The sequence below is a fragment of the Podarcis gaigeae genome (assembly GCF_964106915.1).
Source record: "Podarcis gaigeae genome assembly, chromosome: 6".
NCBI lineage: Eukaryota > Metazoa > Chordata > Lepidosauria > Squamata > Lacertidae > Podarcis > Podarcis gaigeae.
The window spans coordinates 23309923-23331372 of NC_139682.1; the positions used below are offsets into that span (position 1 = coordinate 23309923).

General features: G+C 43.9%; 1 protein-coding gene across 2 annotated transcripts in view; it reads right to left on the reverse strand.

The window, feature by feature from the left end:
• Window positions 1-6639: 6639 nt before the first annotated feature.
• Window positions 6640-21450, reverse strand: part of SRC (SRC proto-oncogene, non-receptor tyrosine kinase) — a 90506-nt gene continuing 75695 nt past the window's right edge. For both annotated transcript variants that reach the window (XM_083746266.1, XM_083746265.1), the window contains 7 exons: window positions 18872-19021; window positions 17145-17300; window positions 16771-16950; window positions 15519-15595; window positions 14165-14318; window positions 13690-13821; window positions 6640-11943 (listed from right to left, as the gene is read on the reverse strand). In XM_083746266.1, coding sequence (XP_083602392.1) covers window positions 11735-11943; window positions 13690-13821; window positions 14165-14318; window positions 15519-15595; window positions 16771-16950; window positions 17145-17300; window positions 18872-19021 — 1058 coding nt within the window. In that variant the 3' untranslated portion in view covers window positions 6640-11734. The remainder of the gene's footprint in view (window positions 11944-13689; window positions 13822-14164; window positions 14319-15518; window positions 15596-16770; window positions 16951-17144; window positions 17301-18871; window positions 19022-21450) is intronic.

Consider the following 21450-nt stretch of genomic DNA (forward strand, 5'->3'; position numbering starts at 1 on the left):
AATAATAAGTGGACAGAAAAAACTAATGCAGACACATGTGTATTTACTGCACTAAAACTGATGGTTCAGTGGAAGGCATTAGAACAGGGATGGGAAACCTGTGGCCCTCCAGACATGGGCCCCCAAATCAATAAAAATCAATTAAAAATACATAGCTAACTGAGGTTCTGCCCCCCAAAAACAAAAGGCCTACCCTCCCAACAAAAAAATCTAGCTATGTCCATGCCTCCAGATGTTTTTGGACTACAAGTCACATTGTTACCATTGACCATGCTGACTGGGGCTGTTGGGAACTGGAGTCCAACCTTCATTTGGAGAATGCAGTTTCCGCACCCCTGAACTATAATATATTCCCCACCAGCCTCCCACAGTATAGTTTGCAACTGTCAAGAGCAACAACCGATAATTCCTAAGAAGCCTCTGGATTGCAAAGAGTTTCATGGTGGTTAAGGAAAACCTTCCTTATGACATCTCCTTTAAGAGACAGCTGTGCTCAGCATTTTGCCCTACTTTCTTCCCAGCCTCATGCTGCCTCAGTGTTTTTTAGATTTCAGAGGAATAATGGCTGGCAGAAATCTTCTTTTACCTTTTCCCCAGTAGAAATGGATGCACCAATTAAGCAATCAGTCCATGTGTCAGGGACTTGCAGGGAAGATGTTGCTGAAGAGAGAAATTCCCTTTCATTTTGTAAGCTGCTTTAAAGAGGGTGTGTAATACAAAATATTAAACATTTAAAAAAGGAGTATGACTCACTTACCAGCTTGGTAGATCAGAGGAACAGGGGGAAAGAAACAAGCTGGTGGAAGTTTGGAAATCAATGGTTGCAAACTGAGCAAGTAACAGGGCTCCGGGGCTTGGTGGCTTTTCAGAAGTGAGGCTTTGTACAGAGAATTATGTATGAAGTGCAGCATGAGCGAACGATGGCACATCATTTGGTGCCTTGATAACTATACGAATTTAAACAAGACAGAGCTGCCTCAAGGCCAATAGAAGTCAGTGCATTAGTGAACTTGGCTAGAAATTTCCTAGGGGCCCAAGGAAAAAGGAAATGTATGGGGGTTCTCTTGACCTCCTAAGCTGATTTGGGTGTGGTGGAGTAGAGGCAGGAGAGATGGAAAGCCCAATTGCATAGTGGAAGCCCTTGTGTGGGCTTCTACTAGTGGGACTGGTCTGATGAGATGAAATAACCCATATGTATGCCACTCTTGACAAACCTAGAAAGTATCTTAAAAAGTAGAGACATCACCTTGCCAACAAAGGTCCGTATAGTAAAAGCTATGGTTTTCCCAGTAGTGATGTATGGAAGTGAGAGCTGGACCATAAAGGCTGATCGCCGAAGAATTGATGCTTTTGAATTCTGGTGCTGGAGAGAGTCCCATGGACTGCAAGAAGATCAAACCTTGCCATTCTGAAGGAAATCAGCCCTGAGTGCTCACTGGAAGGAGAGATCGTGAAGCTGAGGCTCCAATACTTTGGCCACCTCACGAGAAGAGAAGACTCCCTGGAAAAGACCCTGATGTTGGGAAAGATGGAGGGCACAAGGAGAAGGGGACAATAGAGGACAAGATGGTTGGATAGTGTTCTCGAAGCTACCAGCATGAATTTGACCAAACTGCGGGAGGCAGTGGAAGACAGAAGTGCCTGGCGTGCTCTGGTCCATGGGGTCACGAAGAGTCGGACACGACTAAATGACTAAACAACAACAACATGCCACTCTTAGGGAAAGGATGCAGATATAAATGTGAGATATAATACATTGGTACCTTGGTTTATGAACAGTCCTGTTTACAAACTATTCAGTTTATGAACGCCGCAAAACCAAAGTAGTGTTCCGGTTTGTGAACTTTAGCTCGGTCTACGAACGGAAGCCAAACAGTAGAAGGGCACCGGCGGCGGGAGGCCTCATTAGGGAAAGCGCACCTCGGTTTAAGAACAGATTTGGTTTAAGAACGAACTTCAGGAACGGATCAAGTTTGTAAACCGAGGTACCACTGTACAGGCAAGATTCTGGACACCTACATCTAACTGACCCTCTTTGGTTATCATGCTTTGCAAAAGGTTGACACTTTAGAGGATGAGGGATGTAATTGGGAATTTTTTTGCACTGTGGCTGGGCACCAGGTGGCAGCAGGCAAATACGGAAGCAGAACTGCAGGGATCCAGACTCTGCATTTTTAAAAGAGACAGATAATCTCAAAAGAGCAGTCTGAACAGGTCAAAACTTAGTATCAAGGAAATTTCAAGTCAGGTTTTAGCCATATGGGGTTCTAGAACACAGTACAAAGGAGAGCGCCCTAAAACCACAACTTGCCAGATAAAGCAAATCACACCTGAAAGATTTGGATAAGGATTGAAAACCTGTGGCTCTCTAGATGTCAGAACTCCAACTCCCATCAGCCCCAGCCAACATGATCAATGGTCAGGAGTGATGGGAGTTGTAGTCCTGCACCATTAGGAGCTCCACAGGTTTTCCATCACTGGTTTAGGCCATTATTTTTGATGACTTGGAGGTTCTTGAAAGTGCCAGAAAAAACATCTGATCCAGCTTTTAAAAATCTGGCATGGCACTCATATTGACAGGCCCGGAGAAACATAATATAACACAGAAGCAAGCTCATAATTGTTTGCCTATATGCAGAAATCTTTGGCAGTGGCTGAAGTTCACTGACTGATTGAGACGACCAAGCCAATGTCATTCTCTTCCCATGGATTCTGTTGCTGCAGGCTAACAGGGTTGCCTGCACTTTGCAGTCTTGATATATAAAGCAGATGTGAAAGGGCTTTGGGTAGGCTAAGATAAGACAGAGCGAGCCTCTGGCCCCAAAGCAAATGAGACATGTTGATGAGAATTGAAACCAGCTCCAGCCACAAAATGTTGGTGTCCTGAAGAAGCAGCTTTGCAAAGCCATTGCTCTTACACAGAGAAATGTTTCTGTACTCAGGCCCACCCAGCTTTGCTATGGTATGTACGGGTTATATGTATTTCGCATGTTCACAGTGACATCGTGCAAATGCAGCAATTGATACCTGGTAGTGAAATAATCCTGAACAAATGAAAAGAAGTAGTTTTAAGTTACAGGAGGCAGCAGGAAGTGAAACGAGACTTCCAGAGGCCAGGGAGGGAAACCTCAAGCTTGTTCTTTTCCTACCCACTACCAGAGGCGTACCTAAGCTCCCTTGCACTCTTGGCAAGGAGCTGTATCAGCGCCCCCTTGTCCCTTGCGATCCTCTGCCAAGGTGCCCAGAGAAGCCCATGTACCTCTCCCGGCTGCCCAGAGCAGTGGAGGAGCAGCTTGAGGAGCACATGGAGGGGCTCCTAGCCGGAGTGGGTAAGTGCAATTTTTGCATCACATTGGGCCTGTGCCCTTGGGAGGGGCCAACCTAGCCAACCCCCAAGTACCCCCTTGCCCACTACCCAGAAGCAGGTGTGCTTGTCTTGGCAGCTTCTTAATGAAATATAGATACATTGTGCATGCAAGCACAGAAAATCTAAAAGTGCTTCGCATGTTATGGACATACTTTTTGCACTCAGCACATGGCAAGTGATCTGTGAGATCACTTTTGTACTTCCACCACCTGCAGCAATACCAGCAGATGATCCTGTGTTTGACTTCCATACATGTTTATATTAAGTTGTGAAGGCCAAAGCACACCACAGGTACATTGTGAGCAGTGCTACACTTGCCTAACCCCATAATGATTTATAATTTGTATGGGGGCGGGGGAGGTAGTGTTTAAAACACCAGCAATGCTATGACTCCTGGTTCCTTATGCAGAATTCATCTAAATACATCCTATTATACTGTGCACACCACAACCTCACCAGCTTTTCCCCTTTATCAACGAGTAGCAACAGTTCTCCTGAGCCTTTCCACTTTTCTCCTCCTGTTACTTCTTCCATCACCAATGATGGTAAATGTGCAGCTAGCTTTCCCCAACATTGAGTATCCAGGCCACATTTCAGCAGCAGCAGCACCTTCCTGCTTAGGGACCCAAAGTGATTGTTTCGATGCCCTACCAATGGTAGTGTTGGCCATGCAGAGGATTGCCATTTCAGTTTCCAGGGTGGAGGAGAGAGCTATGCAGTTATCCCTTTTTGCACCAACATGATTTGTGTTTTTGGCATGTGTACTAAGTACGCAAGTCCATTATGTTTGAGCTGCACTCCTGTACCTACTTTCCTAGGAGTAAGCCCCTCTGAACTCAGTGAAACTTACTTTTAAGTACAGTGGTACCTCGGGTTACAGATGCTTCAGGTTACATACGCTTCAGGTACAGACTCCGCTAACCCAGAAATGGTACCTCGGGTTAAGAACTTTGCTTCAGGATGAGAACAGAAATTGTGCTCTGGCAGCAGCAGGAGGCCCCATTAGCTAAAGTGGTGCTTCAAGTTAAGAACAGTTTCAGGTTAAGAACGGACCTCCGGAACGAATTAAGTACTTAACCCGAGGTACCACTGTATACACATATAGAATTGCACTGTTAATATTTTATAAACATTGTCACTCAGCATGTAGAAGCAGCAAGCTGAGCTGGCCAAAAACACAGATTCTCTTTTGAGTTTTACAAAATCGTATATGGTCAGAAACATCATGGTGGATGGCATCCCAATGATGTCAATATGGACTTGCATGACATTTGAGACGGCAGGTCATTTATCGCTTTGAAAAGCAGGGGGTTGGATTAGATTACACATGGGGTCTCTTCTAACTCCACAATTCTATGATTCTCCCTCTCTCACCCACACCTGTGTACCATTTACTTGTATTTAACGAAACTGCAAAAAATGGAAAGAAAAAAAGACATACACCGCTGAATTAAAAAAGGACTTTCATCTCCATACATTTAGCAATTTTATTTTCAAAAAAAGAGTTAAGTAGTCTGACACTAAAAAGGGAGGGGCGGGAGAAAGAGACACAGAGAAAAAGTTGATTACATTCTCTGCATAGTTTTCTGGAGATTTTACAAAATGTGTGCAGTCCCCACCCCCAACACACACACACAATTACATTAGCAGAAGAAATCCATGTAAGGACTTGTTTAAACTTCATTCAGCCAGTGCCAGAGCCTCCCTCTGACAGATTCACACATTGTGGGCTTTAAAAAAACTGAAGACGTGAATAAGGAAGAACAAGGCCAACACAAGAAGCTCTCTTAATGCTTCCTTCAGTTCATGAGTTCATTGCAAAGGTCAGGCTCTGATCTGAAGATGGACTCCAGTATACAAGCATCCTTCCTGTGTACCAAAGTCGCCTATGCCATGCATGATGGGCGGGGGAAGACGGGGAAGTTCACACAAGGGAATCTTGACTCATTTTTCTTTGAAAAATTTGTGTGTGACAAAGAAGAAAAGTAAGATTAAGTACACTGTCCATTTAAATTAGTATTCATAATCATTATTGCTATACCAAAAGCAGAAGAGAAATCTGTGAATTTAAACTGATCTACTTGTCTTGATTTTTATATATAAAAAAATGTACATACTTGGAAAAAAGGATTCTTTATACATTAATATCTATATATTATATATACACACACGTACACATACGCACACAGAGACTGGTTTTAGCTCCTACACTGAAGCATTTCCCAGTTAGGTATATGTTTCGTTTTGTATTTGTCAAGAAGCTGTTTCTCCGTGGTGGCTGACATTTAAAAATAAAGTTATTCCTTCCTTCCATCTCAGCAAAAAGGGTTTCTTGACATACTTGAACAGAAACAACAAATCTGGCATATCCTTGGAGAGAAGGATGCCACACACCCCATCACTCCGGTAAAACAACTGTTCCAGCTTGTACAAAAAAACAACCCAGGTCACATAATTTGAATACCCCAATGTAAGTCCTGCTCACAAATGAATGCTGCTAAAGAAAAAAACCCCAAATACAGTAATATTACACCGCGAGGAAATGGCTCGATCACAGATTTAAGAGACTGGATTTTTAGGTCTAGTTCTGAGAGGCAGAAAACTTGCATCTAGGCTGCACTTTGTAAATTGCAGGCGGGTCATACGGTCAACTCCCCCCTTGCACAGGGAATTAAATATCAGGAGGGATTTCGCCTACTCCCCACTTTAAAAGAGTTTTGTAGATGGATTATTTTTCTTTATTGTAGGGAAAACCTTGCAATCCTATGAGCCCTTGCTCAGTTCAAAAGTGGCACAACCCAGGCACAGATCTGCAGATTTGCCACCTCAGTTAGGATGGACTAGTATAGAAAGCGAACAAGACTAGAGGGAGCAGCATTCCACCAAAAAAATAAATACAAAACAAAAGGCTGTTTCCCATGCGGGCTAATTGTCAGCCCACATTGGTGTTCCAAATAACCATGCTTTAACAAAGGAAAGTTCTGGTGTGAATTCAATATACATTGGCACACTGGAATACCAAAAAAAAAAAAAAAAAAAAGGCTGAAGGGACAAAGTCATTCTCAATCCTGGATGTGAAGGAGGTACAAGGGAATGTTCAGCTTGGCAAAGGAATAGAAAGAGAACCGAATGTTTTGAGGTTTGGGAAGGCACAGTCTCCTGAATTCCCAGCTTAGTTCCTTTCTCATTTGATGTGGTATGTTGCTGAAGTGATCCTCATAGGAGCAGAATTTGAATTCAATACATCTGAGAAAATTTTTCTTTTTTTAAAAAAAAAGACCCAGCATATAGTCTTTTGAGTACATATGGAAAAAAGCACGCATAAGGCATATTATGAATAAGCAGTGTAGAAGAGATACAGAAAGGCAGGGGGTAAGTTGCTGCCCTTTATCCGTACCTCCTACAACACATTGGAGAAACGAAAGCAGACCCTGTTCCCAACACAATAAAAGTATGCATTTTACTAGAAATTCTGCAGGAGGTGGGGATTTTGGCATATAACAAAGCAATTGTTTTAAAGTACAGGCACCTAAGAGAACCCATGACTGAATTTTAAACACTATTGCTATGATGCACTGAGCATTTTACGGTTCTGAGGTACACACACATACTTGGCATAAGATGGAGATTTGGCTCAGTAACCTCAAAAAGATACTGAGGTCTGGTCTTCAGCATCATGAAAACTTGAATCTGGACTTTTTGGGAAAGGAGCTTGTGCAAAATATGGGAACTCTGCCCCATTCCAGGTCCCTTCTCCTGCCAACAGGCAAGGGTGCAGGACTGAGTGGCGGGGAAGCACACAATATCTTGTCATAACTTCATACCATTTTTGGTGCCTTCTCAGCTGTGCTCTATCTCTGGTAGAAATAATCTCTGGTTGAGTCAAATTACCTTTGAGGTGGACAGAGGTCCTCTGTTCAAAAACTGTGGACCTTTCTCTTTGAATGAGATAAGAGGTATCAAATCTCCACTTTGGACCTTTCTGAGCAAAACCCCGCCCTCCAAAACCCCTTTCCCAGTCTAACACCGAGCTGATAACAGCAGAAAAAACATCCTGCTCAAATGAGATGGCAAAACAGAGAATGAAGCAACACAACACCTACTTGTCTAAAACAATTAAGTTCTTGGAAACCCAGTCCTGCCAGAAATTGGTCCTGAATAAGGAAAAATCGGATAAATGGAGAGGGGATTCTGCCCTTGGAGGTTTTGGGGGTTTTTTTTGGCACATTGGAGACCATCCAAACTTTAGGCATGAAAAAGTAAGACGACCAAGTGATGGCACGGCGACTACAATGAATTCCAGCTAAGTACAATTGCAACAAACATTCTTATCACTTTTAAGAGTCACATGCACTTAAATCAATATCCAAAGCCACTGAGCAACAACTCAGAGGACTCAAGAGCTATATACAAAGGGGGAGGGGCTATTTTACAGCTGTTAAGAAATTCTCCTAATAAAAAGTGTGGTGCACTGCAGAAGGGTTTTCTGCACATTAGAAATAACCATTGCAACAGAAGGCAGATCTCTTTGCATATCGCTTAGAAAGGGTTTTGTGGATGGTGGCAGGCCACATTGGAGAAAACTGTGGAATTGGCGTCCATTACACTTTCTCGCTCTGCAGTGTGACGATGGCAAGGTTCCACTCCAAACATGGGCCAAATGCTGCTTCAAACTGCTGTTCTCTGTAGGAATAGGGCTGTTTCGTGGACTGTAGGCTTGAGACTTAGTGGCAACCATAGGCCTCAAGCCAGAGAGAGTCAGTCATACTTGTGGCTGAACAACTTTAATTGGTTTTAATAGGACTTTAAAAGTGGGGAGGGACGGCTAGTTCTTTATAGATTTGGGATTTCCAGTACAAGTGTTACATATGGAAATCATTCAGCTATCTGCCTTGTGTCAAACGAAGCAAGTGTAACTATTTGGGTTCAAACCTGGTCAAATGTTGCTGTATATATTTGCACAGAGGCACTTGGCTCTAGTCCATTAATGTTTAAGTAGAAATCATGGAATGCCCAAATATAAGGTTTGTAGCCAATGCTAGTCCTACTCACAGAAGACCCACTGAAATTAAGGAATATGACTAACTTAGGTTCATTTATTTCACGTTCCTTAATTTCAATTGCTCTCCTCCAAGTAAGACTTAGTTGGATAGACAAGCACACTGCATGTTGTTGAGGGAGTGACAGCTGAAAGCTTACCTTGAGTGACAAGGAGACCCACCTTTCACTAGTGAGAGTTTTCTGACAAGATGCTGCAGCAATCTTGTTGGTTTAAAAAAAGTTAAGATGCTGACGCAATCTTGTTTTTTTTTAAAAAAAAAATAATCAGCCTCAATTCACGGCCCTCACAACAGGCACTTTGGAAAAATCGCCCTTTCAGTCCCTTTGAGGCTGTGAGTCTGGGATGCAGTGTGTTGTCTGTAGAATTAGCCTAGTTAACAAATCAACATGGCTCCAAGTCTGAACTCTCATGCCAGCTCCTGGAGTGCATCTCAGGTCTCCCCTAGCGTGATGTGCACAATTACTCCATCTGCCCTTGGGGTGCAGATTCCTTGGCCTAACAAGCGCTAATGTAACAGGCATGCTCCAGCCAAGTCCATTGCAGCTTTATATATTTTGCTCCTCCGTGTGAGTGAAGGTTATGGAGTAAGGTCACTGCAGCACCAGCTGCTGATGGGACTAGGTACTGGTGCCCAAGTCTCCATCTTGTTCGGTTCCTTGCTCTTTCCCAAGAAGGGGATGATTCTGGCATGCATTCAGAGACGCGTCATCTTGCTGATTTTAAAACAGACTGATTCTAAAAGCTTCCCCCCTCCAACAGTGCAAAGATTGCCAAGTTGAATTCTGTTGCATATGCACAAGCTGAAATGTAAACTGCAACCAGCTGCTCAAATGCCAGCTGCTGTTAAAAACAGCTCCTGATGTGCAGCAGGATGGATATGAGTATGGAAAGCTCTGCAGGATATGTGGAAAGTGACAAGTGATCAAGGAAGAGACTGCACAGGGTGTGATCCAGCAGAAGCCTGAACATCCATTTTTAAGGGCTTTTATGGCCAAACCATACACTGAATGTAGTTGCATATTACTCTTCTCTGACATTTGCTTTTTTGAACTGAAAGCAGTTTATTGTGCTGTGAGTTTTTAGCAGAGTAACACCACATGATCTGTATCTACCTGCACTTCAGCTTAACCATTTCCCTCCCAGTTTCCCCTCCACTCCGAATCAGCTCGGGAAGGGGTAATTTTAACGGAAAGACAGCCAGAACGTACAGGTTTAAGCAGCCCTTCCCCCTAATGCTCCTTTGGTGAAACTCACAGCCTAGTGACTGCCTTTAGTTTACTAGAGGAAAAAATACAGGCAGTGGAATGTAATGTGCAGTTTGCTCATTAGTACTTCACAGGGTTCAGCTATTGTCCTCACTTTCCCCCACTGCTTCAGCCAATAAGGCTTTAAAAGATGGAAGGAAGATAGAAGAGGCAAAACAAGGACATTTGGCATGATTTGTACCCTAGGAATAATTGGGACTAGTTTTAGGTCATAACCAAATCAGAAGCATAAACAGGGACTTGCATTTCTTAAAGGATTGCTCTGTAGAAGGGGCCTATGTGGAGATTGCAAGCTCTTATCAGTAGTTTTAGAACAGGGCTGGGTTAAACCCCTGATCTAAAATTCTCTCCAGCAAGGGGTCATCCTGGGGATCATATAGCACTGGGACACAGGTTTAGTGAGGGAGGACAAAAATCAAGTTTTGTGGGGTTCTATGTATTTTGCTACTTTCTTTGTTGGATTTGTTCTTCCCCATGTGCATCACTTACTCATATACTGTATGGGAGAAGGGGGCTGCCCTCAGATGGCAGGGCAATGCAAGGCCTCTTTACCCTGTCTGAACCAGAAGTGCACCCACTGTGCTGAGGCAGCACTGCAGAGCAACTTGTTCAGCTGAAGTTTACCCAGCAGCAATATTACGCCCCGGAGGGACCAAGGAGCCTTAGAAATGGTTAAGATTAAGATGCACTGATGTGAAAAGAGAAGGAACCATGTACTTGATGAATTCTTAAAATGCCATGTGGAAGACTTTTATTCCCTGGGCTAACAGCTGGCATTTAGGGGACTTACGACCCAGGTAGAGTATATCCCTTCTTGCCAGGCTAAGACATTTCTGTTCATAATTTCACTTTATTAGGGTTGAAAGGCTAGGCTGGAAGACAAGCCTGCAGTCCAAGAACAAACACAGCTCTAAAAAATGCACAAGCCACCACTACCACAAGCATCAAAATTAAAATCCCTAATCAACTGCAGAGTATGACCTCCTCAAGAAGTTCCTTCAATTCAACATCAAAGTAACAAATGTGGTGCCCTCCTAATATTGTTGGACTACATCTCCCGTCAGTCCCAACTAATTCAGTCAATGATCAGGGATGATGGGAATCATAGTCCAATAAAATCTGGAGGGCACCATGTTTGCTATCGCTGTTCCAAGGCAAAGATGAACCAAACCCTACAACTGAACTGCAAACTCAGCACCCTGAGTCCTGTTTCTTCTATGGCTAAGAGCAAGTGCACCACACACACACAAGACAAGACTGGGCGGACAGTGACACATCCTCAATGGCCCAGAAGAGAACAGTGGCAGATTGTACATATATACACATATAAAAAAAGAGGACCATGAGTACATGGAAATGTGACATGTTCCAAATATAAGTGGGCTGCCATTTTTCCCTGGAGAGAAACAGTCAATCCAATTCCACGCAGTGGGGTTTGGATGGGACAAGGAAAGGGGAAACTGTGCTGGTTTCAGACATAAAGGAGAACAGAAGCCATATGAATTTGAAAAGGCATAATGCTGTAGCATCACCACTAAGTCAATCAGAGATGACCCAAGTGCTTTGAAGCCATGCAGCCATGAAGTAGCCCACATCATCACCATCAACGCAGCATTGCCATGTTCTTGCTGATGGATGTGAAGGATGGTTTGGAGGGAGGGCAGACTCCAGAGGGCAGGCGGCCCACAGGAATAGGATCCCTGGTTTTTATTTGGCCTCTTCTCTTCTGGAAGAACTTGGCTTTTCTGAAACCCTGTTTTTCTGCACCGTAGCCAACTTCATATCAAAAAGTAGAACCATGACACTGCTAATTTATGACCTATTGAGGCCTTAAGTAACCCATAACAGCCGAGGGCACCACATTTGTTTAACAAAGGGCGCCCCGTACCATCCTCAAAAGGAAGGGCAAATCAGCAGAACGAGGAAGAGACCCTGGCACGTGCTCCAGACATGTTTCAAGTATGGCTCAAAGTCTCTCGCTTGAGCACATATGCAGTAGGAGCAGCATAGAGTCTTTGGCACTGAATTCTGTTCCCAGATCTATAGGTTCTCGCCTGGCTGATATTGAGGCTCTGTTGATGTGAAATAGTCCTCCAAGAAAGCTTGAAGGTACTCAAATGTTGGCCTTTCCTCAGGATCCTTCCTCCAGCACTGACACATCAGATCATGCAGAGACTCTGGGCATTCTGGTGGGCAGGGCATCCGGTAGCCTCGCTCTACTTGATCAAGCACTTCCCGGTTCACCATACCTATTGGTACAAAAGCAGACAGGTGTTCAGTAAACACTGTGAGTACTGGTACTACTTGCATGTAAGTGTACATACATGCATACCACTCCTGGATCCAAGACATTATCACTTCTCAGAAAAGGAGTATGCAACCTGGCTCTTCAGTAGAACAGTTTAGCAAAAATATACAGAAGTGTCGCTAACAACGTATGCTCCTGTTTACCAAGTACAGTTCCATTTGCATTACAGTGGAGCGATTTAAGTAGTGTTCCTAAAGTCTGGCATCAAGCAGAGAGGGGGAGCCTGTGGCCCTCCAGATAATGGACTCTTAACTCCCATCAGCCTCAGCCAGCAATGACAACCTCCAGGGATGATGGGAGCCCAATAACACCTGGAGGGTCACAAACTTCCCATCTCTCACACAGAGCCTGTTACCTTTCTTCTTCTCCTGCCAGCAAACAGAGAACTAGACACTAGCTGGGTATGGGACGCAGGGATTTTCCCCATAGCCCAATCCTGTAATGTGTTTGTAACATACAGATGTTTTTATTTTCTGTAGAAACAATTTTATTGTTTATCAAACTTCTCTTGTATTTAATGTCATTTTTCTCATGCTGTACACCACTTCAGGGATTTGAGTCACCCATAATATTACTGATGTGGAACTGAACCATGAATAAAAGGGAGTAGGCTACAGTAATATATGAATGGGGCTTCAGAAGGAAAGCAGAAGTCTACAGAGGAATTAAAACTCTGGAGAAATCCATTTCCCATGAGACGCTTCCTGATTTTGTCTCCCATAATTGTGAAAGGTCTTATTGTTGGTGTATATCCTCCACAAATCATATATTAGCTTCCTTTTCCCAAAGTTATTAATTAATTAAAATCTATCCCACCTGTCTAGCGCCCATGCACCACTCACAATGACGTACAACAATTAAAAATAAAAACGATCAAAATATATTAAAATGGAAAGAACAGGAAAAACCAAGGTGGTTGGGCGAACCCACAAGTCCATGGGCTGCATCTACTCTACCAAACCACCGGATGCAACCTCACAACTTTTATCTCCTGATCTAAACAGCATTAAAATGCTCTGCTTCCTCTTTAAAGATCCTCTGTAAAGAACAGGCAGAGGGATTTTTTATCTCTAGTTTTGGAGCTAAGCAACACACCACAAAGATCAGACATACATTTCCACAGAGTGTTGGAGGTGTGGGTGGGTAAATTGCTGACTTTCACTCTTAAAGAGCAGGCAGGCTTTATCTCTGATATTAGCACTGTAGGAGACAGTATTGTTCTGCTTTGGAGATCCCTGTCCCTTTCCATGAGTAGTGAATGAGTAGTTTGCTATAGCTGGTCTTGTGGCCCCTTTGAGCACCTGTAGAAAGGCCCACCGTATTTTTCGCTCTATAAGACACACTTTTTCCCTCCTAAAAAGTAAGGGGAAATGTGTGTGCATCTTATGGAGTGAATTCAGGCTGCACAGCTATCCCAGAAGCCAGAACAGTGAGAGGGATCGCTGTATCAGTGACAGGCTGCCCTTCTCCCTCCTCGGGGAAAAGCCTGCAAGCGCCACACACACACTCCACGCAGCTCATGAAAGGGAGCGCTGAGCAGAGCCTGGGATGCATACAGGCTCTGCTCAGCGCTCCCTTTAAAGAATAGGTTTTTTTTTCTTGCATTCCCCCTCTAAAAACTAGGTGCGTCTTATGGTCAGGTGCGTCTTATGGAGCGAAAATATGGTATATAAAAAAAACCACTTACCTGGATATGGTACTCGGCCCTTCGTGGCCAGTTCAGTCAGCAGTATTCCAAAGGACCATACATCTGACTTGATGGTGAATCGGCCATAGAGAGCAGCTTCTGGGGCAGTCCACTTAATGGGGAATTTAGCACCTGAACAAGACAGACAAGCATATTGTAAAAAAAAAAAAAATTATTATTCAGCGAACACAAAAGGAAGAAATGAAGGATGTTGGCAACCAAGTCTTCCACTACTTCTGCATCATTCACCAGCAGTAGCAAAAGTGCAGGAATCCAGGACATAGAATCATAGAAATGTACTCAACAGTTTGTCATGTTGGCATGAAGGCTGCCTTTTCACGTTGTCTTGATAACGCTTCCTGCTTTTGGGCCGCGGGGCTTTTATTCTGCATTGCTACCCAGACTTCTTCCCGCTCTGAAGCACTAACTAGTTTGCAGCTGCTTATTTCTTCCAAGTGGAAAGTGCAGCTCATACCTTGCCTTGCTGTGTATTCATTGTCCTCAATCAGCCGGGCCAGTCCAAAGTCAGCTACCTTGCACACCAGATTTTCCCCCACAAGGATGTTGGCAGCTCGGAGATCTCTGTGTACGTAGTTCATCCTCTCCACATATGCCATGCCAGATGCAATCTGGAAGAATCCCAAACACAAAAGAAAATCAGTGTGGTGGAATAGTTAAGGTAGAGCTTTCTAAACTGTGTTGTGACACATTAGTGTGTTGGTTGCAGTGTGTAGGTGTGTTGCACGAATGCTCCCCACACTCCTCCTGGGCTGGAAAGGGTTAGTTTAACCTCCGGTTGGCTAGTAAAACTGAATTACCATGTCACAAAATGAATTACTGTGTCGTGAAAGGTTCCATGTCCAAAAAGTGTGTCACCACCTTGAAAAGTTTGGAAAGCTCTGAGTTCAGGACTAGGACTTGGGACGCCAGGGTTCAAATCCCCACTCAGCTATGAAGCTTGCTGGGTGACCCTGGGCCAGTCACTGTCTCTCAGCCTAACCTACCTCACAGGGTTGTTCTGAGGATAAAACAGGGAGAAGGAAAACTATGTATACCAGTCTGAGGTCCTTGAAGTTCAGGTGGGATATAAATGTAGTAAAAAATATACATTACGAATTTGCATGAATGATTATTATGATCTATCAGAGCTTACCCGTAAAGCATTAGTCAAATCAGCCAGCTCTATTCAGCCCAGGATTACCAGGATTCAGTTAACTTATGAAGATATAGACTAATGTAGTAAAGCCGTGTGTGTGTGTGTGTGTGTGTGTGTGTGTGTGTGTGTGTGTTAAATGTCAAACCAACCAGCAAAAGCAATGAACTTGGAGTCAAATGAGCCTACAGTTCTCTTGAAAGCAGAGGGGCTGAATAAAGCTAAACCTATGAAAAATGAAGTATTTGTCAGCCAATATCATGTGGGCTGCCTATCTTGCATAGCTGCTAATGTTGCACTGACTGAAACAGATGTTCACCAGCACTCTGTCTCAGCTGGCGCACACAGAAAATGAGATATGGGAAGAGGCTTGAATGCCAAAAAGGGAGAGAGACATGGTCAGAGATCTTATATTGGTTTAAAGGAACCCAAAGGGCACTGGAAAATGCTTCCCCAATAACAACCCCGCTAACAGAAAAGCAGCATGTCAGGGAGGCAGATTTTACAACAGCTGGTTGTCTTGCTAAATATTTGTATGCAGGGAGATACTATTATAGGCAAACAAGCAAAATAGGCAATCCTCCACCAGCAGCCTAGAGTCATACAGATCTGGAAAAGCAGCATCCTCCAAGCCTACAGCATATGTAGATTGGCTCTTAAAGCATGCTACACTCACCTGAGCCGCCATATCTACCAGTTGGGGCAGCCTCAAGTACTTGCCCATCTCCCCTTTCAAGAAATCCAGGAGGCTCCCTAGAGCAGAACATACAATTGTCAGTAATTGAAGTTGGAGCAAACCCTAAACCCTTGCAGATGTTTTCCCTCTGCAGAATTTGCAGCTGTTTCAATCTCACAGAGCAAACAATACAATTTAACTGAGCCAACGAGCTGTTTTTTACAGAGCCTAGAAAGAATTTAAGCACCAACAAAAACCCTTCATTAGTTTTTTCTCACATCTTGATTGAACTGTAATTTACACTCCTCAAATGTTGCAGCAACATGGGAAGCAAGGGTTGAATTGTAAGTCAGTGGTTTGCCAAACAATCACCAGGCCTCTTCAGTGCTTATTCTTATTTATTAAATTTGTTAAAGTCACTTTTATCTTGCCTAGAGCAACCCAAAGCAACTTAAGGTAAAGGTAAAGGGACCCCTGACCATTAGGTCCACTTGTGGCCGACTCTGGGTTTGTGGCGCTCATCTCGTTTTATTGGCCGAGGGAGCCAGCGTACAGCTTCCGGGTCATGTGGCCAGCATGACTAAGCCGCTTCTGGCGAACCAGAGCAGCGCACGGAAACGCCGTTTACCTTCCCGACGGAGCGGTACCTATTTATCTACTTGCACTTTGACGTGCTTTCGAACTGCTAGGTGGGCAGGAGCAGGGATCGAGCAACAGGAGCTCACCCCGTCATGGGGATTCGAACCGCCAACCTTCTGATCGGCAAGTCCTAGGCTCTGTGGTTTAACCCACAGCGCCACCCGCATCCCTCAAAGCAACTTACAAACAGGTAATAAACCCCACACAGATACAATAAAACCACACAAACAACTGTGTAAATCAATTCAGCCCACATCTGTAACACATCCATTTGGTTATGTCAGGCATGGCCAAACTTGGCCCTCCAGATGTTTTGGGTCTACAATTCCCATCATCCATGACCACTGGTCCTGTTGGCTAGGAATGATGGGAGTTGTAGTTCCAAAACATCTGGAGGGCCAAGTTTGCCTATGCCTGGGTTATGTGAATTGGTGCTTAGATGATGCCTAATTGACAAACTCATTTTCCAAATGCTGCCTATTCTGAATGACGGGGTAAAATGTTTCTGCTCCCAACATTAGATTTCTAGCCCATTTAATTTTGCCCTTTCAGTCTGAGGGAGAGAACATCCAAACAAGGCATCCTTAATGCCTGCCCTTAATGCATTGCTCACCTTTACACATGTATTCTGTTACAATATAAATGGGTTCCTCCGAAACCACAGCATAGAGCTGCACCAACTTCTCATGGCGCAGCTTCTTCATGACCTGTGCCTCCTGCAGAAATGCCTCTGGAGACATTGTCCCAGGTTTCAGAGTCTTTATTGCCACCCTGGTGGTGCCATTCCAGGTCCCTAGAGTAGAAATATAAGTAGATTAACAAGGCATCCTTTTCACTAATGAACACTTAAGCTGGTACCATGCCTCCTAGGGTTTGTGCAGTCGGGGGCCTTGCCTAATTTCCCCTTGCTGAAAGACATGGCCTGAAATATGCCCATCGGACTAGAAGGCGAATTTTGTGGCTCAGGTACCTGCTAGAAATCCTTACCCATCCACACTTCTCCAAAACAGCCTTGCCCAAGCTTCACCTCTAACCGCAGCGACTCCCGGGGGATTTCCCAAGCATCCTTTGCCAGACCTTGTGTTTGAGGCTTGCTGGTTGGGCAGACATTGGTGAGACGATGACACAAGCCATCTGCATGTTCTGGGGAAGAGGAACATAGATATCACAATAAAGTATAAGAAACACCACTTTAAGTGAAACGTGTCTTAAGAATATGGAACTATTTATCTCCTTCTCAAACCCAGTTTAAATCTCCTTGAGTCTCTATTCCTTATACTCCCTCTCTCCCTCCCCCCCCCCTCTCTCTCTCTGTGTGTGTGTGATTTTTCTATATAAAATGTTCTTCAAATCCCAAGGAAACACTTAAATGGGACAAGCACGGGACAAGCACCAGAACACTTTCTAAGGTGTCTCAGACTGCATTTCCTATAAGGATTCATTGCCCTACTTAATTGTTCTACCTAACTCAGAGAAAAGAAATTGCAAAAAACAGTTATTTCCCAAAAAGCGCCTTCTTAGAACCAGGTTCCTAATGCCAGATACTGACTCCAATGTAAGAGAAAGAAACTTATCACAACTTCAGAAGCACTATCTATGATCCATCAAACATCTTACCATGCTAAGAAGTGAAAGATTTTAAAATCTTAAAATACAGTTATGAAAGGCAGATATCTATGTCTTGGTCTGATTTCATACTGATTGCCTACTAGAATTTCCAGGTTGCTGCCAGAATCTTATAACCATTTCATAATTGCCCACAATTCTACATTATCAGCTAGAAGTCCACATTGTTGGGAACAACTAATATCTTAAAGCTCTGAAGACTACTGAATGGTTGTTCAGTTGGGACTCAGAAAGTGGCAGGTCAGCTTAGGGCCAGTTCAAAGCAAACAGTTATCCCATAATTCAATTAGGAACTGCACATTTTCTTGGATGCAGTGAAGTACTACCAACATGATCAGAACCATCTATGTCTGAAGACAGAACATCATCCAAGAAGCTGCCCAGCTTCTTTTCCCTACCATCTCGATTACCAAATGTAAACCGACTTTCTTTTTTCATCCCATCTCTCTCACTATTTACCATTCTTCACCGTCACCTGACAATCACTTCCTGTCTCTAACACTGTGCCAGTATCTACCCAGGTCAGAAGTATCCAGAAAATATGTATCTTTCCAACTTATTCTCTTCTTCAGCAGAAACCTCTTGAAAGGGCACACCTTGTTCAGTCTTGCCATCTTGCCATCCTGCTTGATGCCAGGCAAACTGAGATTTGCGGCTTTGCGGTGCAGTGGCAGCTTGACTATAATACCATTACAACCTTTTGATTTCATGAAATCATAGAACTCTAGAGTTGGAAGGGTCCTCAGGGTCATCTAGTCCAACCCCCTGCAATGCAGGAAATTCTGCCCATAGCCGTCCCTGGGTGGGCTCGAACCACCAACCTTCTGGTTACAAGCCAGACACACTGATGCTCAAGATCATGATGGATCAGTCTGCTTAATTATCATGGAATAATATACAGGGAGCCAATATAAGGAGCCAATATGCTGTTTTATGGTAGTGGGTGGCAATCTCTGTAAGTACATATGGTGCCCATAAGATGCTGTCCAAGTATGTTCACTTTTGCTTTTTAGTTCAAGGTACCTTAGACAGAGCCTCTGCATTCTGCAATGAAATCCTGTATTATCTGAAGCCAAAATGGCACTTACTGGAGTAATAGGCCACCAGTTGCTGAAGGCTGCTGAACTGTGTGCGGGAAGTGATGTAGAAGCCACCGTTGTCCAGCTTGCGGATCTTGTAATGCTTCACGTTGAGTCCCTTGGCATTGTCAAAATCTGAGACAGAGAGGCAGTAGGCACCTACCAAGAAAAAGCGGACACAGCTCAGGATTGGGTTTAAGAGATACTTTGCAGCCGCTGTTTAGCAGAACTTACTACCAGTTATTCATTATTCATTATTATTAGACATTATTCATTATTTCAAAGGTTAGAATAATATTAGACGTAATAATATTAGAATAATATTATACGTTATTCATTATTTCAAAGGTTAGAATAAAATATTAACAACGCTGCAGAAGTTCAGATCAATGTTTCCCAAAAGTGGGTCTCCAGTTGTTTTTGGATGACAACTCCCATCATCCCTAGCTAGCAGGACCAGTGGTCAGGACCAGTGATGGGAGTTGTAGTCCAAAAACAACTGGAGACCGAAGTTTGGGAAACCCTGGTTTAGATGCCCAAGGAACGAAGAAGAGGTGAAAGACTGTAGCTCAGTGGTAGAGTCCCTGAATAATAATAATAATAATAATAATAATAATAATAATAATAATACCCTGCCCAACTGGCTGGGTTTCTCCAGCCACTCTGGGCGGCTTCCAACAAAAAGATTAAAAATACATTAAGACATCAGTCATTAAAAACTTCCCTAAACAGGGCTGCCTTCAGATGTCTTCTTCACAGCTGTCAACTTACAGATTTGAAAATAAGGGACCAGCAGCCTCAAAAATAGGGGATCAGCCAAAATAAGGGATTTTCCAAGCACAGGTATGTTCAACTTCTGAGCCCCTCCAAGCCAAAGGCAGAAAACCCAGCCAGCAGCCAAACGAAGCCTCAAGCGGTGGTTCCCACAGTGCAGCAACCCGGCAAAGGGGATGCAGCAAGGAAAACCACATCACCTCTCCGCTGGGAAGCGCTGAGCAAAGGCGATTCCCCAGGCAACGCGGCCGATTTGATCGACACAAGGCATGCAAGCTCCACCCCCCAGTCGTTCTTAGACTCCTTATTGGCTGAGCAACGCTGCCAAGCAACACAGTTGGAGCTTCCCTCCTCCCTGGCCAGCAGGGAGGGAGGGAGAGGAGCTGCTTCCTTTGAAACCCGGGAAATTTAAGGGACATCATCAATAAGGGACAGCAGCGGGACACGGCGTTGGGATAAGGGACTTTCCCACCAAATAAGGGACAGTTGACAGCTATGCTTCTTTGCAAACCAAAGGTCCCAGGCTCAGTCTCTGGCATCTCCAGGTAGGTCTGGGAGAAACCCGCCTGAGATTTTAGAAGTACGTTGTCTATCAACATTGACAGTACTCAGCTAGATGGACCTATCGTCCAGCTCAATAAAAAGCAGCTTCCCATGTTCCTATGTAGCATATGCATATACCCTGATTTAGCCAGCACGGATGCAATATGGTCCATCTTGTAAAAAATGAGAACAAAGTACAGTATAGGAAAACTAATATATTAAAAACCTTATCTACTCATCATTTCCTTGTGGCGCTTTAGGATGGAGGAAATGTTGAACACACAGGTTTTCAAGGAAGCCTCTCACATGTCTTTATGACATGTCCATGAAAGGAAGCTGGTGCTGCCGTCAGCAGGTTAGTAACTTCACAGCAGAATTCACATGAAGGGAGGGGGGCAGGATGCAGAGTAGATACCTTTGAAGAACAAAAGCAGCTGGCAAGGCCAGGTCTGTCTAATTATGGCCTCCAGCTGGCTCAGCCTCCACTCTGATCCTGTCAAACTTCAGCAGCTAATTTGTGCAGGGTTAACGTAAAGCTCAGAGACCTTTGCTGCAGCACCTCAAGGGGAGGGAAATAGGTACTGGCAGCAAATCTATAGGGAACTGTGCTTTCTTCCTGTATTGCTAATGCTATGCACCAATTATATGGGGAAACTGCTGTTGCATTAACACCCAAAAGCTGACACAAGTTCTGTGGAAGCTAGGATTATTGGGCAAAGGTTTTCAAAACACAGGACAGCAGCATTTTTGAAACTGGCTTTTTAAAAGAGCTCAGTCCTCAATTTCTTGTGTGTTACCCGTAACACATTGACTGCAATTAATAATGTGAACGAACTATTTAGTACCTGAATGGGATATTAATGTTCTGTAAAGTTTAAGGCCATTAGTAAAGCATAGGATTACAGTATTAACTCTTCCTCTCCTTTGGCTTCTAGTATGCTCCTAACATCTGCTCCAGAGGGGGGGCCCTCCAGAGCAGATGGGGACCCCCTCTGGAGGTTGGGGGGAGGGAGAAAAGAAACTGGAGCTTCTGTTGTGCAAATGAATTTCCTTAGAGAGTGATCCCTGTTAGGAAGACAAATACCTAGCTAGGTACCAAAGACATCCTGGCCACATTGGCTGCTGCTTTTGTCCTCAATGGAATCACCACCACCCCATTCCTTCTGCTCTGTGGCTAGCCACAGAGTGTCTCGCACATCACACATTATTTGTATGTCAGCTCCCAACTTTAGTTCCAGGCAAAAACATCCACAACATAATAAACCACCAGG